The sequence below is a fragment of the Mustela lutreola genome, chromosome 3 (assembly GCF_030435805.1).
Source record: "Mustela lutreola isolate mMusLut2 chromosome 3, mMusLut2.pri, whole genome shotgun sequence".
NCBI classification, from domain to species: Eukaryota; Metazoa; Chordata; class Mammalia; order Carnivora; family Mustelidae; genus Mustela; species Mustela lutreola.
In genome coordinates, this window is record NC_081292.1 from 115,027,994 (window position 1) to 115,051,750 (window position 23,757).

General features: G+C 54.2%; 2 protein-coding genes across 5 annotated transcripts in view; one reads left to right on the top strand and one right to left on the bottom strand.

Annotated features, from left to right (window-relative positions):
• The window catches only part of MGAT5 (alpha-1,6-mannosylglycoprotein 6-beta-N-acetylglucosaminyltransferase), a 345,401-nt gene extending 328,631 nt beyond the window's left edge, over window positions 1-16,770 (top strand). For all 4 annotated transcript variants that reach the window (XM_059166698.1, XM_059166699.1, XM_059166700.1 and 1 more), the window contains 2 exons: window positions 5,132-5,289; window positions 10,762-16,770. In XM_059166698.1, the coding sequence (XP_059022681.1) occupies window positions 5,132-5,289; window positions 10,762-10,960 (357 nt within the window). In that variant the 3' untranslated portion in view covers window positions 10,961-16,770. The remainder of the gene's footprint in view (window positions 1-5,131; window positions 5,290-10,761) is intronic.
• Window positions 16,771-18,558: 1,788 nt separating this feature from the next.
• The window catches only part of TMEM163 (transmembrane protein 163), a 224,929-nt gene continuing 219,730 nt past the window's right edge, over window positions 18,559-23,757 (bottom strand). The window contains exons 7-8 of the mRNA XM_059166703.1: window positions 19,940-20,081; window positions 18,559-18,771 (exon numbers count right to left, since the gene is read on the bottom strand). Of these exons, the coding sequence (XP_059022686.1) occupies window positions 18,711-18,771; window positions 19,940-20,081 (203 nt within the window). The 3' untranslated portion in view covers window positions 18,559-18,710. The remainder of the gene's footprint in view (window positions 18,772-19,939; window positions 20,082-23,757) is intronic.

Here is a 23,757-nt window from a genome sequence, read left to right on the forward strand (position 1 = left end):
ACCTTTGAACATATTATATATATTTTTTATGTCTTTCTCATTGAATATAAGGTCTATGAAGGCAGGAGTTTGGTGGCTCCTTTTTTTCATCAGTACCCAAGGGCCTAGAAAACTACAAAAGTCTCTTGCACGTAGTAATAGTAAGAGCCAACCTGTAGATGGCGTTGTTTATCTCAGGTAGTTTTTTGTTTTTTGTTTTTTAAAGATTTTATTCATTTATCAGAGAGAGTGGTGGGGGGAGAGAGCGAGCATAGGCAGACAGAATAGCAGGCAGAGGCAGAGGGAGAGGCAGGCTCCCCGCTGAGCAAGGAGCCCGACTCTGGACTCGATCCCAGGACGCTGGGATCATGACCTGAGCTGAAGGCATCTGCTTAACCAACTGAGCCACCCAGGCATCCCTCTCAGGTAGTTTTTGGAACACTTACCAACACCTATGATAAAGTTTAATTTATAAATTAGGTACAATAAGAACGTAGAAGTAGAACAATTACAACAATATACTGTAACCCAGGTTATGAGACTGTGGTCTCCATCCTGGTATCTCGCTGTGCTGCGCTCACTGGTCTTGTGATGCTGTGAGGTGACGAACTGCCTGTGTGAGGAGACGACGTCGGGGAATGACGCAGGCACTGTGACGCAGGCGCTGTGATGTAGCCACCGCTGACCGTCTGACAGTTTATCAGGAGGAGGATCACGTACTTTGAGATGACTGTTGACCCAGGGAGCTGAAACTGTAGAAGGCAAAGCTGTAAAGGCTTCAAGGTGGGGGGCAGTTCGGAACCCTTAGGCTTTTCTGCTTCTCAGCAAGTGTTCAGTTGAATGATGAATCAGTGGATGGGTGAGAGGAGGAGGAGACGAGGTGGGTGGGCCTTGCCATACTCGGCTGTTGTGAGGTGGGAGAAACGGAAGGCCTCTAGCCCCCTGTGAACACCCAGGCGGGCTGGCCCCTGGGCATGAGAAGAGACTTACAATTGGAACCGCTGGTTCAGTTGTGCCCTCTGTGTAGCTGGACGAGAGATGGCTTTCATGGGTCAGGTGTCATACCTCATCAGGCTTTCAGCGTGTACCCCCTGGACCTGGGAGCAAAGAAGGGTCTACCTTGGAGTATGATCTTTACCATCTCTAGGTGCCTCCTTATGAGTCCCCTCGTTTTGTCTCACCGGAATTCTGTAAGGACTGAAAGACCTTTGTCGACGTGAAAGCAGGCAGAGAACTTGAGGGCCGTCGGTGGGCGTCCCCTGCTGGAGGCCACAATCACGTCCCTCATCCCCACACTCCCTCCTGCCCCACCTGGTGTCATGCTTACCAGGACACCTTCAGGCTCTCCAGATGGTTCACCAAGCCTTACAAAGGTCCTGCTGCTATTTGCACTACTTCTTATCCTCCTGGCCCCCAAGACAGACTGCTGAGAGGATGTCAAACCAGCCCACGGTGAGCCACGAGCCAGGGTGTCAGGGAACCAACAGCTCACATGAAGGTGAGCTAATAAGCCTGCCTGTTGAAGGGAACCCTCTGGTTGACTAAGAAACAAGCCAGTGGGGCGGCTCCGCATAGCCTTGAGGCAACATCCCTTCGTGTAGCCTCTACAGAGCCTTCTGCTGGGTTCCATTTATCCAGGGCTGCCCTGGGCTCTGCAAGTGCCCACACTGCAGTGCCTCACACACACACATCCCCGCCACTGTACAGGGCAGAGGTCCCCCACTCCGTGGAAGGGCGAGAACAAGGAGCCGAGCGGTTGCAGAGCACCTGCCGCTGGCCAGCCTTTGGTCAGTTCTGTCAGCCCAGATCTGGGCCTTCCCACTGGAAGCACTTTTCCTGGTCTAACACAGCAGAACCTTTCCCCTTGTTTCAGTTTTACCCCTTGGACTGTTCCACATACCACATAAGGCGAACGAGTAAGAGACCATTTCTTAAGGGTCCACCAGACTGAACAGCTGTAGCGATACTGCCCTCAGGTCTAACTGCCTGTAGACATCTCTGGAGAGATTCTGTGCTTTCTTACAAGCTGTAAAAGCCAGAATTGGAGCCTTCGGCAGTGTGGGTTTCCAGCTCCCCAGCCTCATCCAGGGGTGGGCCACGCGGAGTCCTGGAAGCAGGGAGAAGAATCCTCACGGAGCCTCTAGTGATGTTCGGTGTAATCTGATTTGGTTTCCTGGATGTCCAGCCATTTGGTATGCTCACACACAGGCTTTGGCGTTGCATTTAAAATCTCTTTATGATAATGCCTAAAGGCTATACAAGTTCTCAGATTGCTTCTAAAGAAGTAGAAGCCAAGTTGCTTGCATTAGGCAGCCAGAGAAACAACCAAAAAGCAACACTTAACCTTTTCCAAATATCTGTGCACCTTCTCAGCTTTGATCAGTGACTCCATTGATCATGGTGTGTTTGGTGACAGCCATCCTCACAGGATGGACAGAGCACCAAAGGGCAGCCAGTAAGCTTCTGTATGCTGCCAGGTGAGAGAGCCACAGCCACCAGTGAACTCCATGACCCAGTTCGCAGTGCCGTGGTCTGTGCAGTCACGCCATCCCCCTTAGTAACAGCTCCCCGTCCAGGGTTATTGTGCCGCGTGGGCTTAAAATGCACATGGATTGCACTCACGATCACCACGAATCAGGCGCCTGGGCGGCTGAGTTGGTTAAGGGTCTGCCTTCGGTTCAGGTTATGATCCCGGGGTCCTGAGATCGAGTCCTACATGGGGCTCCATGGTCAGCAGGACGCGTGCTTCTCCCTCTACCCTTTACCCCACTCGTGCTCTCCCTTGTTTGCTCTCTCGCAAATAAATAAGTAAAACTTAAAAAAAAAAAATCGTCATGAATCTGAGGAGTTAGATAGGGTCTTCCCACCATGCATCACTTTCAGAAGGTTAGGCTGGGTCCTCATGTGTCTAAATAATCCAGTGTATTCCTAGCATCTCTGCAGTGTGAGGCTCTCTGGAATCTTCTGTTTTCAGCTGCTGTCAATCCACTTCCGAGGTGTCTCAACCACACACAGCAAAGGGTTTCTGTCTGTTGGCCACCAAACTCACTCGGGCTCTCAAGGAGTCCAGTCCCCTCACAATGAGAGTCGTGGGACGTGGAGGACCGCAGTGGGCTTGCCTTGCTCGTTGGGGTCCCCATCATTGATTGGAAAAGTCTGGAAGGGAACCTGCCCTGCGTCGCCCTTCTCAGCAGGTCACAGCATGGCCTCCTTCGGGAAGGAGGGAGACGCAGAGGCCATAGGAAGTCATCAGTGTCATCACCTTTGTTTTCCTGATGAGGCAGGAGGCGCCCTCACAGCCGCTACCTGCAGAGCCTGGGCGGCATTCCCTTTGGTCTTTTCTACTTTCTTTTGCTCACTAAAAGTAGTACAAGCACAAATTAAAAAAAAAAAAAAAAATGCAAGCAATACAAAAGCGCCACCCTGGATGCCGCTCTGACCTGATTTCCGCAGCTGCACCCCCTCATTGTAAGGGACCGAGCAGAGCTGGAGCCACCCGCCGCTCCAGGCCCACCTGCAGTGCTCCACGAGACCAGCCCAGGGGGCTGGGGGCCTGAAACACTTCCTATGCGGGTGCGGCTTCTGGGAGCCCAGGACCCTGAGCTTATAAATCCACTCCTCATCCACACAGACCAAAAACAGAAAACATGAGGACAAAGAAGATATTCCAGAAGGACATTCACTGGGAAGAGAATCTCCCTACCACTCCAGACTCCGTTCCCCTCTCGGTGGCCCCCATGCCAACCGGACAGATTCTTGTAGGAGCTTATGCACATTCATAAGCACCTTTCCAGCCTCTCCCCCGTCCCGTGCTTGGCACACATGGAAACACACTTCACCGTCCTTCACCCGGCTTTTTTCAGCCCTCAGGATGTCCTGAAGAGGTTTCCATGTCAGTACATAGAGATCTGTTACATTTTGGAGTATTGTGTTTAAACAGCTAGTGAAATACAGCTTTTAGATAACTTCAGATCTCTTGCTTCTACTCTAACACTGCTGCTGTGATGTCCTGGGTGGGTTTCTTTGGACCCCGTGTGTCCCCATAGGTCTATAGGGTGGGTTCCTACCATAGAATTCAGAGCCCAGGATCCTGAGCAGCTCTGAGCACTCCCGAGGGCACGCCCGCCCAGAAACAGTGAAGCAGGCCTGGCTCTTCAGGTCTCCCGCAGGGTTGTTGCCTTCTGCAACTGGGGCAGCCTGACTAGGACTCCAGATCCAGTGTGTGAACAGAGCGAGCTCCCCATATGGCTAGTGCAGGAGTTCCCACCTCTGGTGCCTGCTCAGGGTATAGCTGGGACGCAAGCCTGGGGTGGCAGGGCGGAGAGCTTCCTGCTCTTTCCAGGCCCTCTCTCCAGCCCGGCTCGGTCAGCACGCTCGTCACCCCCCTGCTCCTTCACTGAGCCACACGGTCGGCTTCCTGGCCCAAAAAGGTCTTCCTGCGTTCCCTCTAGAGCCTGAAAGTCACTAGCTCTCCCCCACACCAGGCACCCCTGCAACTGCTGGGCCACAGGCACCTCTCCCTGCCAGGTTCCTTCGCCTCCTGTCACATGTCCTCAGGCTGGTTCCCTAGTGGAATTAGCATGGCCTTAAGACTGTTTTCAACTCAGGAACTCTGAGCCCCCACCAAGGCCCTGACCCTGAGGCAGGCTCCACCCACCCTGCCTGCAGACCCCTCCAGGTCACTAGTCAAAGCTAGCGCTTGCGCAACAGTATCCCCCTGGGTATCTGCCACATTAGGTAGACACTGAAAACACCTTTGGATTAAGAGCTAAGAACAGAATGGCTGGTGAAGTTGGGCCTGGAGATGGACCTTCAGGGATGGAGGCTTCGAATAGCGGGACTGAAGGTGCCGGTAACGAACAGTCCCCATCCCCAGCGGGCAAGATGCTGTACACATGCCATGGGTTACTGTCACCTCGAGCCCTGTGTGGTTGATACTCTTGCCCCCTTTGTGGATGAAGCAGACATGTCCCTGACCAAGGAACTCATCCCAGAGGAGGCTGTTCCCACCAAGCCTGCCCAGCTCCCACCTCCTGGACTTCACTGCTCTCTCCACGGCACGGGCTGCCTCTCCTTGTCTGGGCCGCTGGGCAGGCCGGGATCCCTGCCTGAGTCCTTGCTCCCCGGACTGACAGCCTCCTTGTCATTGTAGGACTTCTGCCATGGGCAGGTGATGTGGCCGCCGCTGAGCGCCCTGCAGGTGAAGCTTGCTGACCCCGGCCAGTCCTGCAAGCAGGTGTGCCAGGAGAACCAGCTCATCTGCGAGCCTTCTTTCTTCCAGCACCTCAACAAGGACAAGGACTTGCTCAAGTAAGTGCTGGGGGTCATCAGGGCCAGGCCAGCCTCCAGCTTGCCTCTGGGTCATGTCGGAGTTGGGCTGAGAGGGACGAGCCTTAGGGAGCAGGTTGTGGCATGGTCCCCCAACCCCGCCCACTGCCGCACTCCCCCGGAAAACTAGACCAGCAGTTTTGTTGTTTGGTGGATGAGGTCACCTGGCACACTGACAGATTGAGAGTTCGAACACAGGTGTTATATTTGCAAAACTAAGGCCGGTGTTTGGAATCATAGATTGTGGAAAAGGTTCGGTGTGTTATGTTATACCCAAGAACTGCGGGAATGAAGATGGGCTCAGAAGCACAACCCCGGGAGTGCGAAAGCAATGAAAAGTAAGGGTTGGGAGCTGGCACTGAACTGCCCACAGCAAGTCCCCTCACCACCTTCCCCCTCCTGTGGCCCCTGTCCCCTCTTGCACTTGATTCCAGCACCGTTGGTACGTGGAGCACGGCAGGGGCACAGCAGGCCTGACAGCGCTGGGTTCCACAGCAGGGAGGCGGGGTGGCATGGGAAACACAGGCCAGAGCGGCACCCAGACCCAGACAGGGCTTCCCTGGTGGCTGGAGTGCTTCCCCTCGTGCCTGCATTACTTGGTGCGATCCCATTCCTTTCCCTTGGCATTTGCAGACCCCAGATTTCTATGTGAGGTTTCTTCTGGCCTCTGATTCGTGACCCCTGTGAGTACTAAGTCTGTGTTCCCTGCTTTCATTACACCCACCCTGGGCCTTATCTGACTTAATCACTGAGCCCTCAAAAAGCTCTGGTGAAGAGACTTGCTGTCCCAACCCTAAATGCTCAGCAGAGCAGTGGTACCGTCCAGTCCTGAAGTAGAGATTTAAGAAATGGACTGTGCTCGCCGCTCATGGCCTGCCTTTCTCCAGTGCTGGCTTCATGCCTCGTCGGTCATCTGTGGTCATCTGTGCACAGATGGCTGAGCTAGCCTCGTCCTGGCGATACATCGTCTTATTCTCAAACATGGTATAAAATCTTTGTTCCAGAGAGAGCGTGGCCTCTCAAATCTCGCCTGCGGGAAAGCGCCTCTGAGTAGAGGTGTGGAGGATGTTGGGGTTTCCCCTTCTTTTTATGTGAAGACCAAGCTCAAAGGCCACATTGATTCCACTATTAAAACAAAGGCTGGAAGAGACTCAGTATGGCGCTGTCCTCTGTCACCACAGAAACTTTGCGAGAGGGGGTAGTGGTCTGCTACATAAAGATGGTTCTAGAATGTGCTCCTCCATAGCACATATCCTGAATTCTGGTATCCCGGGAAGGGCTTCCTACTGGCTCCTGTGGCTACCTTCTCTAGCAAGGTAGCTTTTTGAGAACGCTGAGTATCTCTCTCTCTCTATGGAAGTCTGGATTTGCTGGAAGTAGATTAGGGACAGTGCACACACAGCTGTCTCCATGCAGTTCCCATCTCCACCTCTGGAGAAGGACAGATGAGAAGCTGCATCCTGGGAATGGAAGCCAAATGGAACTCCTCTACAGCACGGCCCTTCCTTCCCAGCCAGGCAGGAGTCAGGGCTCCTGCCCGGGTCAGAGACTCAGGACCTGGCTCAGATAGCACAGGGTCCCACAGAGCCGGCCTGTCTCAGGAGCAAAGGTCTAGGTCCAGTGCAGGGATAGAAAGGGGAGCCAGTGGGTTAATTTTCTCTGTTCCATCCATCTTCTCCCCTATAAGATTAGGGCAGCCCGTATGATGGTGAGAGAATGTACAGCTGGTGCTCAGGACAGAGCAGAATGGCCCCTTCCTCCAGAGAGCCTTGGGCCGTGGAGCAGGATTAAGGCTGCCAGGCTGAGACCAGAAAAGCCAGGCCCCTCCCCAAGCCTCCCTGTGCACCTCCTCATACTCTGCAGAGCCCATTGAGGGCAGAGGGCCTCACGGAGCTGTTCCGTGGCTAAGCCCTGTGCCATGGGACTGCTTCAAAACCCTCTCCCAAACCCCACTGTAGCCATGTGGGTTTTCTCCCAAGGAGGCAGCACTGAACGCTAATTCCATAATAAATCTGTCTGAGATTAATTCCCTGAATGTAAGAAGCCTGTTGAACACCTTGTTCCTGCATTTGTAAATACTGATAATGCTGTAAAGCTCCAGCTATCTGGGGGTCTGTTGAGGGCCTGCTCCATATGAGGCAGTCCTGACTCATGGCCAGTTAGCAAAATGAGTGGCTCCTCCAAGCCCATGCTACTTTCTCTTCTCCACTTTGGGGCTGGGTTCTCAGCTTAAGCTCCTTTTAAGTCTTTGGTGCTCATGACCTTGAAGAATGATTGAGGAACCTTGAAGAACTAACTGTCTATCCCTACTGCGTAGTAGGAATTTGCATCACATAGATCAGGCCTTTTGGAGTTTCCTGTGCTGTCATCTCGAATCAGGGGCAGTGAGGCAGCTGGTCGTGGAGCTCCCATTCACACAGGGCACGGTGTAAGTGCTGGGGGGTGCCCCAGACTCTCATGCCCAGAACATGCATAATTCAGGCACAGACCAGGGGGCGGGGGTTCAGAGGCAGAGGCCCCGGGAAAAGCCAGAGTCCAAGCTGGGGTGGCCCCAACGGCAGGACCTTGGCTCCATACGTAGGGACATGTGTCACGGTCACACCTTATTTATAATTTTGCTACCTTTTCAAGTTACAGCTTCTAAAATATTAAATGATCGAGTTAGGCATTTCTTTTTGAAGTTGGGGAATTCTAAACCATGGAGTCTAGACCATGAGCACTTTGGCGGCAGAGTCAGAGAGGTCATGAGTGAGTCTGGGGGACTTGGTGGATTCAGGGCAGGAACAAGCAGGGCAGGTGCTGAGGGAGGGGAGGAGCTCAGGGGCAGGGAGGAGGGGAGGAGTATAACCAGTAGGTGGGGTCCTGCTGGCATCCCTTCATCCTGTGTCCGTCTGTCTCAGGAAGGACGAGTTGTCTCTACCTCTCAGGACGTAGGCAGCCCCCTGGGAAGGTGGTCAGAGCTGTAAATGCGAACCCAGGGCCGCTGGGCCTCCGAAACCCCCTCCCATCCTGCACGAGGCCAGCTGCAGGGAGGTCAGCACCTTTGGGCCCTAAAGAAAGGAAGCAGCAGTGTGCTTGATGTCTCTGAGTGGAGTGAGAGTGTGTGTGGCCAAGTGTGTGTGTGAGAGAGACAGACAGATAGACATCACAACAGGGAAGCAGAGGCATTACCATGCGTGCTCTGAAAAGGGAAGAGATTCACCAGTGGGGAGAGGGGAGGCTGGTTTCCAGACACACTCCAGCAATGGGGGAAAATCCCCTCAGCTCTCTGACTCTGGCCCGAGGATGGTAGAGTGCTCCTCCTGCCTGCCTGGGGCTGTGGGACAGGGACTGGCACGCTCATAAGAGGGAGCGCCTCTTGGGGGCCTGGTGGTGCGATGTCCTTCACAAGTGTCTGGAGCCGTCTGCACCCATGGCCCCATCCCCTGAACGTTCAGTGAGCTGCCCCGTGATGGGTCACCTGTCATGCTGGGGACTGTGCCCTTTGTGGTGGTCTCTGGACATCATCCGTAGCAGGCTTCTTCCACGGCGGCTTCAGCTGAGATGTGTTCACGGACACATGCACGTGTGTGCTCACTCCTGGGAGCACGTGCTTAGAGGTTGCCTGGGTGACCCGGGGCAGGAACCAGAGGGTTTCTGCATGGCTCCTGTTAGACCCTCCGCCATGGGGTCTGAGAGTTGGAGAGCTTTCCACACTTCTGGTTAGCAGTGCACAAGGCACCTGGCTTGAGTTAAGACATAGCAGCTGCTCTAATTCACCTGAACAAATAAATAATCTAAGCCTCTGTATTCTAAAGCTCTGCTCCATATGGAATCCTGTAGTGCATAGCTGAGTTCTGGAGACCCTTTCTGCGGGTAGGCCAGCGGGGGTATCCTGCAGAGGACCTGATAGCCCCAAATCTCTGACTCACCTTTTTTTTTTTTTTTTTTTTTTTTAAGGAAATCCATAAATCCGCCCTTCCTGCCCTTGTTTTCATGGTCTGTGACCTTCCTGGCCTGGGTGCCTACGTCTCCCAGCTGGCACACCACAGCTAGAGGAGTTAGGGCCGTTGGGAGAGGTCGTAAAGCTCCCTCGTGACTGCGGGAGCTGCCTACAGTGGGATCCTCACCCTGTTAGTAAGAGTGGAGATCTCAGGGAACAAAATGGAGATGGTTGGCACATTCATGGCACGGGGTGAGGGAGGGAGGTGGCAGAGCCCATCTCGTGTCTGCCCTGCCAGGGTGACCATGATGATGATGATGGTGGCAGAGCCGCACTCTGCCAAGTGCTCTAGGAGCACTGATTTCTGCGCCTCCTCCCTGAGTTGAGGATTCTCTGTCCCCACTGTACTTAAGAGGAAACTGAGGCAAAGGGAGGCTCATAGAGATGAAGTTGGGACTCAAACACAGGACTGCGCGGCCCCCCTACACTCTCTCCTTTGAACTGGTCCCACCTGGCATTTGGGACGCCGTGCTGGACACCTGCTGAGGCATTCTTGCTCTCAGGGCCATGGGGTGGCTGGGACCAGTGTATCCAAGGCCAGAGGAGAAAGGACACAGCTCTTGTTTGAGATCACATGCCGGTGCTGTTGGTTACCCCCAGCCCCGCAGGCGGTGGCCCCAGTTGCAGGAAGCAAAGCCACCACGGTCTGGGTCTCAGCTGTGGGAAGAAGACGGCAGGAGGAGCAGGAGCGCAGGTTTGCAGTCAGGGCTTGGATTCCCAGTCCTGCGTCCGGCCCAGCAGTCCTGACGCCTCACACACTTAACTGTCAAAAAGGGGGAGGGAGGGAGCCTGCTACGGCCATGGACCAAGATGACTGCAGAGTTCCGGTGACTTGATGCCCTGGGACCCCCGCCATCCGCCAGGAGAGCATCTGATGGGAGACTAAGGCCATGTCACATGAATCCTTTTAAACCACCAATAAAAATATTAAACAGAGTTCTTCAGAATATTTAAATAATGCCTGTCTTTGCCCCACTCTCACCCATCTGAGATAACCATTGCTAGGGCTTGAGGGGGTAGCCCTCTCAAGTTTCGAAGTGCATACACGTACAGGTTGGTCCCCAGCATCTCCTCCGGTCACTTGCCTTCCTCGAGGTCAGCTCCCCGCGCTGGTTCTTGCATTTCTACCTAATTCTTTCTCAAGGGCTGCAGGGACCTCTGAAAACACAGAACGTGCTGCAAACCCTTCAACCCTTCCTTCCCCACTGGGTGAGTATTCGGGTTATTTCCATCTTGTCTCCCTTACAGCACTGCTTCAGTAGGCTGCCTTGAACACACATTCCTGCACACATACCTTTCTCAAGCGTGGACTCCTGGTGGGAGGGCATTGCTACGTCAGAGGGTGACTACCACTTCCTTTTTATGACAGGTGGCCCCAGCGTGCTCCCCACACCGCAGGAGGCGGGCCAGAGAAGCCAGTGACAGGACTATTCCTACCTCTCCAACACACATGCCTTTCTCTTCCTTTTCAGGTACGAGGTGATCTGCCAAAGCTCGGAGCTGACCAAGGACATCCTGGTGCCCTCCTTCGACCCCAAGAACAGGCACTGTGTGTTTCAAGGTGACCTCCTGCTGTTCAGCTGTGCCGGCGCCCACCCCCGGCACCAGAGGGTCTGCCCCTGCCGGGACTTCATTAAGGGCCAGGTGGCTCTCTGTAAAGACTGTCTATAGCGGCCCCTGGCTCGGCCCCGCATTCACTCTGCCGGGGGGAGAAACAGGGGCTCCAACCCCAACGGAACAGGGCCGGGGGACAGACATCATGTCATTCAGGGACTCTCCCCAGAGCCTGAACTTTATGCTGGGAGGTTTCAATTTGGTATTGCTCCTTCTGTGGTCCGAGCACCAACAGCGGAATCCTCGCCGAAACAGAAGGAGCAGACGTCAGGGCAGGAGCCTGGCTTCTCCTTGGCACAACTTCCTTTTTATTTCTTGAGGAGACTGTCACTGCAGCTGCTCCAAGGCAGGAAGAGAGTCTCAAGATTCATTGAAAACAGAACCAGAGGAGGAATGGAGCTTGTCGGAAAGAACTTTCTAAGGCAACATTCCTAAACCCATTAACTTATTTATTTGGGAGGGAGGGAGGGGGAACAGGGAGGGCAACAGATCACGTCTTGTTTCTCTGATTTCCCACTGTTTACTGTCCACCTTCACTGTATTATTACTCCTGTCTGCTTCCAAAAGGAAGCAGGAGGGAGACAGGGTGCACTGTGGGGCTGGTGGCTCCCTTGAGGGCAGCTGCAGGGACCTAGCTCCTCAAAGTGGAGAGTAGCAGAACAAAAGAAAGTCTTGCGTATGTTTGACAGATGGCAGCTAGAGAACAGGCACCTCCTGGGCGTGGGGGGACAGACCCGTGTTGTCCTGAGAGCCCAGCCAGGGACCAAAGATGGGGCCGTTTTGCAGTGAGAGCTCCTTTCCTCAACCCTCCCCCTCCTACCCCCGTCACACGCATGCACGTGCGCGCACCTTGGCCCCACACCTTTCCTTTAGGAAAGAAAAACAGGATCGGGGAATTGATATTTGCTGGTTGGTGGTGAATCCACCCTCTCTCCAGTGCCACTGGAAGGAGGAAAGTAGAAACATGGGTCACGCTTGTTTACTCCTGAAGTGGGTGATCCGAGCTGGGGGTGGACAGGCATGAAGCCGGCCCCTAAGAACCAGTGACGCCACCACAGCTGTGCTCCAGACAGGTGGGGTTGTGTTTTATTCCTTCTTGTGTCTGCTGTCACCAGAGTTGCAGGAAGGAGGCTCTCCATGGCCCTGATGTTGGCAGGGGGAGCAGGGGCGGGCCGGCTGGATGTACTGTGTGGTCCTGGCGATCGCCCGTGGGTGCATGGCTGTGTGTCTCACATGGGGCTGGAGTCTGATGCTGGTTCTTACTTGAGGCTCAAGTACTCTTGGGGGAGAGGGGGAGGTGGCATCCTGAGTTACAGGTTGGCCCAGTCAGACTCACTGGATGTCCCCCGCTAACCCTGGAGTTCCCCACTGTCCACCATGGTGGGAGCTTCCTGCCCCCGCCCCGCCCTGCTTCAGTGCTCTGGGTGGAAGTGCGTGTGTTTCCTGTGAAGCCCCTGGCATCTCCAGGCGGTAACGGTGAGCCCTCTTCTCCTCCTTGCAGAACATCCCAGTCATGAGCTGTGGCCTGAGCCCCCCAGCCCTCCCTGGTGGCCGAGTGCCTTGGTCACCTAGCACCATGCTCCGCCCCTGCACCCTTGCTGCCGGAACCCTGGCTGCCATCCGGGACAGCCAGCGCAGCCTCTGCCCCACAGGACAGGCTGGCAGGGCTCACGGTTGGGTGGGCCTTCGGGAAGGGAGCTAGATCAGGAATGCTGCCTCTTGCAGACCACGAGGCCTGTGGAGCCTTTAGGTATGGGAAGTTAGACTGTGCCTACTTCTCCATTCTTCCCTAATGCGTAAATAGTATCTAGGGCACAGCCAGCCTTTTTTTTCCCCTTAGACTCTCGGTTGGTCTGAATGTCTCCTCTAACATCAGAGAGTAAAGGGGGTGAGGAGCAGCAGCTTTCGGGTGGCCCCTGAGTACATGTGACAGGGAGAGCTCCGATAGGGACCTCTCAGGAACGCGCGGAGAGCACCCTCTGCCTGAGCCCAGCAGCAAGGGCATGTGAGTTGAGATAATCTTGGTGATCCGGCATGTGGGTGTATATATATTAATGTTCCTGCAAGTTTTGCAAGGGCAATTCCTGCGTAGGAAAACAACTGCCTTCTGTGTTGTTAGGAACTGCTTTTCCCTATGAATGGGCCTCTGGGTTTCACCCTCGGTTGTGGCAATTCCATAGAGCTCCCCGGGCAGCAATCCCTGGGCCGGGGCCGCCCTCTGCTGGGCTCTTCTGGGAGCTTCCAGAGGTGAGGCTGTCAGGCAGGCGCTGGGCCAGCAGGGGGAGCCTGCGGGCCGAGACCGGATTTCTTTCGTTGGGCCAGATTAACCAACCCATTTTGCAGAGCTGTTTGAGTAAGCCTGGGGACTCAGAAAGCAAGGAAGCTGGGAAGCATCGTTCTGGGAGAGCTGCCGTGCCAGCATGGTGTTCTGGAAGCTGTGGGGATTGTTTGTGGCTATTCTGTTTGCTGAGCTCAGGGCCTCTCAGCCTCCCTATACCTTTCCTCTGCATCAGGACTCAGGTGTAGCAGGCCGGCAGAGCCCTTCCCCACGCTTGAAGATCCCTGTGGCAGCCCCCACTCCTACAGTCCAGTAGTGGCCAGAAGGACCTGGAGTTGCGCAGGTGGGGCTGCTGCTCCGGGGCAAACCTGCACTCCAGGTGTCTGGGGGCTCTAGGGTAGAGGCAGTGACACCCAAATGTATCCAGCTCCCAGGCCACCACTCCCAGGGGCCCAGGTCTGATCAGTGCCCTGCCCCCACCCCCCAAGGGGAGACTAGGGAGGAGGCCTCCATCTACCCTGTGTGGAAGGGGCACCAGGGCTGGCTGCCCAGAGAGAGGACTGTGCCTCTCAGGACAGCTGGGAGCCTCTGATGGTGTTGCTACTGCCATCTGAACAGAATCCTAAACCAGTTTTTAATTGCCGATTTCCGCAGGGACAGAGATCCTAAACCAGGATCCTTGTCTCCCTATGTCATAAGCATACCTTGCCAGTTTTTGTCCATTTTCTTTTCCTTAGTAAAATTTGGCTCCCCCCCCCCCGCGCGCCACTGTGATCTTACCAAATTCTTAAACTTGAGGGAAATGTATCTAATTTATTAAAAGAGAGAAAGCTTTCCTTTGAACCGTAAACATTTTTGGGAGTGAAAACTCTGGAAAGGGGAAGCACACTTCTTTTAATGCCAGTAAACACCTCCTTTATTTCATGTAAGTAATTTGATTTGCACATGTACAAATGGAGACACTTTTTGCATTTTTGCTTGGACTGGGTTTTGGTCACTGCTTTAGTTTGCTTCTGTGTGTGTGTTTGCTTTATGTTTTGAAATAGTAAGAATGTTTCTTTGGTATTTATTGTTTCTCTGATGTGCCTTTTCACTTTTCTTTGGGGTTGGTTTTTAGAATCTTGGTACCATTGAAGATAGGACACATCCTTGTGTCACCGAGGATGCTCAGGCTGGGCACCAGAAATACCCTCCCAGCCCCCTAGGCCACAGCCTCTGTGCTCCTGCACCCCCATGAGGCAATGAGAACCCCCAAGAGAAGGTCTGGCTTCCTCCCGGGCTGCTGGCCACATCTTTGGATCTGAGGAGAGCTGGTCACCAACAGGCTTGTGCTCCCTGCAACTCAGGCACCCTGGTGATGTGTGGCTGGGGCACGAGACCAGTCCTATCTGGGAGGTTGCACTGGGAAAAAAGCAGTCCCCACTTGATGTGATTATCATAAGGGGGGGAAGAACATGCAACCCCTGCTGTTTCCTCAGGGAACATGGGGTTTATTTGAGTAAAGGTGATAAAAACTGTATGCTGTATACAGGTGGGTTTGTGCTTTTGAGACCAAAAGCCACCCGATTTCTCCAAGTTGGTGTACCTACGTTGTGTATATAATTGGGACAAATACCATCTTTTCCTATGTCCCCAAAATCTTTGATTTTAAAAAAAAAAAAAAGTCTATTTTGTTAACGACAGGCTCGGTTGTATTACCATCCCAAGCCTGGATTTATTTATTTTAAAATATTTTAATTTCCACATTGGCTTCATTCTAATCCCATCCATCCCGGTAGGGCTGCAGAACATCTCCGTGGGAAGAGAGGGATGGACAGAAGGAGATTCAGACTTCTTTGGGGAGGTGGGGATTTCCTACCTGGAAAGCTGAGGGTGAGTTCTTTCATTCCTGTTGGCTTCAGCAAAAACTGGAAGCTTAGGTTTTTCTAACAAAAGGCCAAATTAGCTGTATAGTCTCAGATGCAGAAACAAGTTACCCGCGCTTTCTTAGCACTTAGGGTTTTTGTGAGGATTCAGTGTTTAGCCGTGTCTGGCACATAGTAAGCCCTCGTAAATGTTAAATATTGTTATTGTTAGCATTTCATAAAATTTGAGAAATCAAGAGCTAAGTTATACCTCCATGAAAATACTCCTCCAAGTTGATGGAATGTTGTAGGAATTTCTGGTTTGAGATGTCCAAGTCCCGTGCCCATCCTGCTGGTTGAAATGTTACTGTATCCCCGAGTGCACTGATTTGCAACTATGCCTGACTTCATCCCCAGAGGGAACTAGGCTGTAAGAATGTGTAAACTGGAGACGAAAAGGGTGACCCAGAGCTGGACCTCACCCCACTGATGTCTTCTGGACCATGCTGGGGTTCTTCTTTGTAGAACTTTTTGAGCTAGAATTAAAGTAAGTTCTCGGACAGATTGTACCCCTTAAATCAGTTAACTATATTCCTCTGAAATGAAGTAATAAAGACTTCCTGTGTTTTATTTAAGGAGAAAGGAATGACCAGTTGAACTTTGTCATTCCCTAGGAAGTCCCTTTGCTGTTCCCTGCTGGCCGGGGCAGCCCCTCCACAGTCCAACCCACAGGGATCGGACCCTGGGCTGATTAGCGGTCGCGTGTTTGTTTGGCCCCGTTCCCCGAGAAGACCTACCTCTCCCCCAGCCTGGCTCGGCCAGCCTGGAGACCCCAAAACGATCTGACCACTCAGGTGGAGCTATGGCGGGCAGGGAGGTTGAGGGGTACAGAGTGTCTGCAGAACCACTCCCAAGAGGCTGCTCAGTGATGTTTTCCCAGATCACCTAAATACCAGTTTGCCTTTTGTTGTATCGGGGGTTTCGCGGCTTTCTTCCCCGTCGTAGAGTTTTATCTTCTATTTCGACACTATTCTGGATAGACTGCAGTTGGGAGCGTGGATGAATTTGCTGGGGTCCAGGGTCCTTCTGAGTTCCTTCGTGTTCTTTAGGGGAATCAGCAGTCTTCTATGTTTGTGGGAATAAGATTGGAATCTTCCTTCTTCAGAGCTTTGTTCCGTCTAACCCCAGATTCTGTGATGCTTTAGGACCACCCCCCCCCCCTACCCCCGGCAGCTGGTAAGGCACGGCAGAGGGCAGCTGTGTGCTCCTATGGTGGGGGGGCCCATGTCGGGGGACAGATGTGGGTGCTCAGACAGGCGGGCAATGCCGCAGGCCTCGAAAGCCTTGCTGGGAACAGCAGGACGGGACCTTACGGGGCCACCACCTCCGCCAAAGCCAAGATGGAGCAGACCTGGGAAGCACGGTGCTCACTGTCATGCCCAAGTGTTCACGGGACGAGAGCAGAAGGATCGATGCCAAAGGAGAGGGTACCATCCTTCCTACTGTAGTTGCTGTCCCGACCTTGATGTCCTTAAGCTAACGGCCGTTTGCGTGTGTGTCTTCAAAGAGCTCCTGGTACAACCGTTTTCTGCTGTTCACTTCCGGGGTTCCGTAGTGCAGGATTCTGCAAGTAAGGTGTCGCTGTCCACGTGTACTGTACCTGCATAGAGAACACTGCTTTGTTTTCCAATGCTGTAGAGAAAACTAGGGAGAACTTTATTTTTCAATAAACTTTTGTTGTGTGACAGGTGGCAGTGGTTTTTGGGGGTCTGGGCTGGGCGCAGGGTCAAACCCAGGACAAACCCAGCGGCCTCCTCCAGTGCCGGCATCCACTGATGACGGCCACCATCCGCAGACCCTGCGGGAAACACTGATGAGAAGGTATGTGGCAGGAGTAGGGAGGGAACGGTTTTACCCTCGAGGAGTCTTTCCCGCAGGTGGCATCCCCGGAGACTCGTTTCAGAGCCGCTTCCCCGGTCCTGCCTGCACCTCCAGGGAATAGCATTGGAGAGAGGACTGGTCGGCTTTTCCTGGGGGGTGGGGGAGTGCAAAGAGATACCCTGGAAAGAAGGAAGGTCATGTCCATGCCCACACCAAGGGCTTGTCTGAAACCATGCTGGCGAGTGACGGCTGGCCTCCCGGAAGCCAGAAGAACTCTTGGCTACTGCCTGGAACACAGACACCACGCAGTTCCCGTCATGCCACCATGGGGCACGAGTCCCCACACGTGCCAGTCAAAACCGGAGTGCTTACGTTTGAGGGGTACTCCATCACAGCTTCCTCTCCTGAAGCTTCCACAGCATATGCCAGATACAGTGAGAAAAGAAATCTTTCGAATCTTGCATTTCCCAGACCTGCTCGTACAGTTAACTCTTTTTTCCACGTGACCTATTAACATCCCAAGCAACCCTCCTCAAAATTCCTTCCAAGGAACCACGTGGGACGTGTCAGACTGAATCCAGGTCAGTGACGCCTCAGAATGAACCACCTCCCCTCAGTGAGCCAGTGACAGCCCCCAAGCACACCACCAAATCACCGTGCAGCCCCCCGACCTCGCAGGGCCCACAGTGTCCCTCAGGACGGTCCTTCAGGGTCTCCTCCACCACTCGCCGCCGAGGGACCCCGTCCACAGCCTCTTCCATCCACAACAGAAAACCCGCCCAGGACAGTGAGAATGCTGCAAGATAACCTCCCCGTACCATACAAAACAGGTAAAGGTCTTTATTGGTCAGACACTGTCGCCTGGACGAGCAGCAGCTCCAGAGGTACAGAATGTTGTGTGCTGGGGGAACATTTTTACAGAGTCTACACCTAACATTACATTAACAGAGAACATCTTGTTCCTTACAGAGGGGCAAGCCATCTCTAACAGACTGTAATGTACCATTACCACTTAACACAGCATATAGATATATGCATATATGGATAGATTATATAATTATTTATTACAAATAAACTGTCATTTCACATCTCTCAAAAATGGATCCTGTTTTTACATGTAGGTTCAGGCTCTGAATGTACAAGACAGGGTCATGTGCTTAGTTCAACCATGCAAAGCTCATACGTGGGTCATGAAGTACTTTAAAAATAGAATGGTCTCCTTTTGGACAAATCTGTTTATAGAGTCAGGATTAGTAAAACAGTATGAAACTAATGAAATACCTTGATAGAAATTAGGAAGTGATCTGTACTGATGGTTCTGGGCATGTCAAGGGGCGAGGGACTAAAGGGACAGTCTTCCCTTAGAATCTGCCAGGAGACACGAGACTCTGGACCGGGAGGGGCTACCAGGGGTCCAGAGGAGGTGGGTCTGGTCACTTGCTATCCATTTCAGGCTTAGAGCACCGCAGAGGAACTTTCTGCCAAGTAAAGATCTTACCTTACCCACAAGAACCTTTTTTACTGCAGAGAATAGAAAAAGGTCAGTTCTCGCTGGAGGAGGGGGTAGAGCCTGTCCCCCCTCCTGTGCGCATTGTCCTAACACAGTTGATGGGGGCAGTGTAGCAAGGGGGAGCGGTGCCGACTGACCGGCTGGGCAGATCTTGTTCCCATGAATACAAACTTGCCAAGAAAGAAACTGGATGTTCAATGAAATATTGGCACCATCTGCCTGTGTAGAAGCCTCGTTGTCCTGACGGTCTTGGTGCGGACGCAGAGCAGCCGGCCCGGGCCCCGCTGGCCACCATCACTCGAACATCTCATAGTGGCGGGTCTGCCTCACCCTGGGCACCATGTCGATGAGGAGTCTGCAGAAAGGAAACACCAAGGTCACCCCCTTGTGGGCTTGGGGAAGGAAGCAGAAGGCTTTTTAGAAATTCTCATTTCTATACCATAAAATTCAACCTTTTCAAGTAAACAGTTCAGTTCATTTTAGTATGTCCAAAGGTTATAACCACCATCTAATTCCAGAACCCTTCTGTCACCCAAAGAAGAAACCCCATGCCCACCTGCAGTCATTCCCCTGCAACCTGATGATCTACTTCTAGTCTCCCTGCTCTGGCCTCTCCTAGGTATGTCCTCTCCATGGAACCACCTAACCCATGGCCTTTTCTGACCGGCTGCTTGCATCTGGTTCCGTGCTTTCAAGGTTCATCCACGCTGTGGCCTGAAGCAATGCTTCACTCTTCTCAGGGCTGAGGACTACGCTGTGATACAGCTCTACTACAGGATCCATTCATCCATTTAACAGACTTCTGGGTTGTGCCTACTTTTTGGCTACCATCAGTAACGTTGCTGTGATCATGCATGCAGAAGTCATTATGGGACGTGTGTTTTCCTTTCCCTGGAGTAGACACCAACGAATGACACCTGCTGGGTCAAACAGGAACTCCAGCATTGAACAGGATGTGTGGGACGACTCTGCTGTCTCCAAAGCAGCCTTTCCATGATCCGTTCCCACCAGCTCCATCCTGGCCGACCCTGATGGTCCATCTTCCTTATTACAGCTGTCCTCATGGGAGGCAGGAAGCGCCTTAACAATTAAAAACCCAGTGCCTTTCACAAACGGTTCTCCCAAAGGCCGACTCCAGCTTGGGTGCTGGAACACAGTGATGCCTGCACAGCGCATTCTCAGTGACAGGACTCAGGCTGGGTTTACCCCCGAGTGTGGCCCTTCTGCAGTGACACGTCCCTTTCGGAAAAAATGCTCTAAGTGGGGTCTGGCGGAGTGGTGCTGCTGGGCCCTGCCCCCTGGAGAACCCCATAGGGCAGGAGGCACTTGACCTATGAGGACACCCCACAAACGTGCCCTGCCCGTGCATCACTACGACCCTCGTGAGAGAGAAAATGGGGGCGTTTCTAGTCGCCTGAACTCACCTGGGCTCAGAGGGGTCATAGGGACAAGGCATGAGAGTCAAGAGTGCCAACTCAGCCACTCGTGGCTCCGAGGGAAGTGGAGACAAAAGGAGCACTTACTTGACCCCGTAGGCAAAGATGGTGAGGCCGATCAGCACACCGATGCTGCCGTCCAGGTACCAGACCGCCGCGTTATGCTTGAACACCTCCGCACTCAGAAGGATAGAGAAGCCCATCACACCGCCCACGAGGGAGTTAAACCCTGGAGAAACAGCAAGGAGAGGCTGAGGGCAGGGCCAGGAGAACTTTCTTAGTCACCTGTGAGACACCTCCCCCCCATGCCAGGAGTGCCTCCGCATGCCGGGCTCACATCCCTGCTGAGCCCGCACGGTCTGGGAGAGTGTCTGCACCCAGGAGATGTTCAGATCCTCAGCGACTCAATGTCTGCAGGCCCGAGGACTGAGCCAGGCCCTCTCAACCCTGTGAAGTCCGACCATGATCCCACTTGGCCAGTGAGAGCGCGAGGTTCAGCAGAGAGATGAAACACCATGACCGGAGGGGGCCCAGGTTGAGGGCAAGGCTGGGACTCTCCTCGCACCCACATCCCTTCCCTCCAGGGCCTCCCGTCAGCGGAGCATTTCCAGTGTCCAGGAGAGGAAGTGTGGAGTCTAGAATTTGCAGCTGGGTGGCAGAAAAGGCAATTAAACAGAACTGGGGCAAACAGATACTGACCAACCTCTCCCATTTAGGGCACCACCTTTGGTCCCCACTTCATTTGACCTCTGAGTTTTCAAAAGCCACATAGGAAAGAACAGCTCAGAATGGCTGCTGGGGGCCCAGCAGGTGTGAGCCGCAGAAGGCCTTGCTGTCCCCCAGCACAACCACAGCCTGGAGAGAAGTTCTGGGTCCACGCACCTCCCCCAAAACATCCCCCCCACCGCGGTTCTGGGGCAGCTCCACCTGCCCCACTCACACATGGGGGGCTGGACGCCAAGGAGAGAGGTTTGAGATGAAGAGCAGGGGAGGGTAGGACCCAGCTGAGTGAAATCCGACCTCTTTCTCAGCACCCAGGGGGTGGCCTCTGGTAGGCCACTCCAATAAGGGGAACCAGCTGGATGGCTGGCCTCTGTCTGGGACCCTCCTCTCTTCCTTCAGTCTGTCCCCTCCGCACTCCAGCTCTCAGGTGATGCTACGACCTGGACCCACGTGGAGGATGTAGGTACAGACAATCCCACCTCACCTTCCCCCACCCCTGCCCCGCCACAAACCACCATCCATGCTGCCTGCTGCCCACCCCCGTCTGCAGCTGCTGTCCCTACACACAGCTGCATTCTGCCCCCCCAACCCCAAGAGAAACCTCCTCCTCCCCCGTAGCCCCAGGCCTCCTTCCTGGACCTCAGCGTACTCCTACTGCACCCCTCCCACTCCAGCACCACAGCCCTGAGGTCATCGATGACCTAGCTGCCACCTGCCCCGGTTCATAACCTATGCTCCTCTTTGTATGGCTGGTTGCCCTCTCTTGACTCCAGCCATCCCTTCCTGGTCTCTGCTGCTAGGTCCTTCTCTCCCCGGGGGGTTCCCCAGTGCAGTGGGAACTCTTCCTCCACCACCCCTGCCTACAGCCTCCCCCTGGCTGAGTGCCTGCCCTCCCCACACCGGGGCCTCTCAACTGGCTCTTGGGCCGGGTCTTTCTGCTGAGCGGCAGACCACTCCCAAGCATCTCAGACTGAACATCTTCAAAGCCGAAATCTCAATTTCTGCCCCGAAACACCTCACCCTCTCCCTACCTTCTCTGCAAATGGTGCCACCATCCACCTGCAGCGGCCAGAAATCGAAGAGCCCATCCTTCACACCTCTCACACCCAAAATGTCACCAGTCCCAGATCTACCTCATCTGTTGAGTGATTCTTCCAGCTGTTGCCTCCCCAACTCTGCCTACCTCTCACCACCACCTGACCCCAGGCCAGCTGCCCCTTGACCAGACCCCTGCAACAGCCTCTCAGCACCTTCCCTGCTTCTCCCCTGCCCTCCCCCCCCGTCCCCCATAGAAAGCAGCTAAAGGCTTCCAGTAGAAAAACTGCCCAATTCTGAATCCCATCCAAACTCCTCTAGGCTGGCGCAAGCTAGCTACCTCTCCCGCATCACACACTGACCTTCCTGTCTGCTGTGCTCCAACCACACGGCACCCGCAGCCGCCAACCCTGGCCCCCGCCGCGGCCTCCAGACTCACCCTCCCTCCGTCATCCCGCACCTCTCTTCCTGGGCTCTCCCACACTGCCTCCTGCCTGGGCTGAAGCCACACAGCCATACAGTGATTCCTCCCCTCCCCCGCCCACACCCGACCTTCTCATTCTTGCCCCTGCTACTCCCCCGAGCGCTTTACTTCCTAGCAAGTTATTTTTACTTTTTCTTTTTACAAACATCTTTTTCTTCCCCTCTGGAAGCATAAGCTGAAGGACAAGGACTGGGTCTCAATGTATTCTGAGTCCCAGAACAGGCTGGCACTTCTCAGGGGCTCAGCTGATTGCCACATTAATGAATGAATGAATGAATGAATGAATAGATGGGGGCATGGCTTCACCTGTGCCAAGAGGGCTCCCACTGAGCAGCAGCTGGGCTGAGCGGACCCAAGAGAGAGGAAGCCATCCCTGCCTGGGCTCCAGGGACCTTCCAGCCCAGGCAGGGTCTGTGGCTAGGGCCCTGGAGAGACTGCCCCTGAGAGGGAGGTGCAGAGCGGAGGCAGAGCGTACACTCCTTCATGGCAGGTGGAGCCTGAGGCTCCTCAGAGAGTCAGCCTCCACCCTCCCTTCTCAGGGCTGGTCACGGTTCCTCCCTGGAGAAGGTTTCCAAGCCAATTTCACCGGAATAATAGTGGAGGAGACTGGGAAAGGCAGACACCTCCACCTTCCTCCCATGTCCTCTGATGGCCAGCCTGGGGACTGCAGTGAGAGGGAAGCCAGGACTTGCAGGGAGCTGGGAGCTGGCGAGGGCTCTTTGGGCCACGGCCTGTCCCAGCACTCCCGTGTGCAGCCGGGCCAGCCCTGCCTGCCACCTACAGTGTGCACCTGCACCTCCACCCCTCACCGGCTCTCCTCTCCCTCTCCTCTGACAGCTGGCCAGTCTAGGAGCTTCTCCCAGGTGCCCCGGAGACAGCAGGAGAGCAGGGGCTGAATGGTGACCTCTGCTTCACCAGAGATGTGTCCCACCAGCTCCAATTCCCAGGTCCCAACCTCCACGTCTTCTACCTCCAACGGTGGAGGTGAGGGACAGACATGTTGCCTTCTGGCTTCCCTTCGTCCAAGTGGCCCCTGCGTGGTTCGTGTCTATGGCTTCCCCATGCTCACCTAGCTCTGGACGATGAAGAAACGGGCTCAGCAGGTTTTCAATCTCCACTCTCTAGGCAGCTCTGGAGCAGACGCTTCTAAAGCCTAGGTTTCAAAAGCATCACGGCCCCCTGCAGCCAGGCTGAGTCCATCCCCCTCCCTGGTACACGGAACACGCTGGCCCTTTTTCCCTCGCTGATGACCCATGGTTTCGTCCCCTGTAGCCCCGTCCTTGGCTCTGCCTCCACACCTCCCCCAGGAGGGGAATGGCGGGTCCTGAGAAGCGGGGCCGTATCTCCTGCCTGTCTTCTGATCCATCGGGATCCTTTCTCCCCTCCCATTATGAGAAGCTGGCATTGCCCTCTCGCCTCTGGCGAGTCCTTCCTATCCTTTGTAATACCTGGAATCAGGACAATCCTCTTAAAAAGAAAAGAAAAAGGCTCTGCCGTTCACAGCTTTTCTCAGAAGGCCACCAACAGCACCGGCAGATCCGTTATTCTGTCCCAGGCTACCTGGGCTGGAGTTTACATCTTGGGCATTCTCGGCATGGGGGAATTTTAGCTCTGCGGGACTAGAACCAAGGGGAAGACAAGGCAGCTGGACACTGCCCCGGGG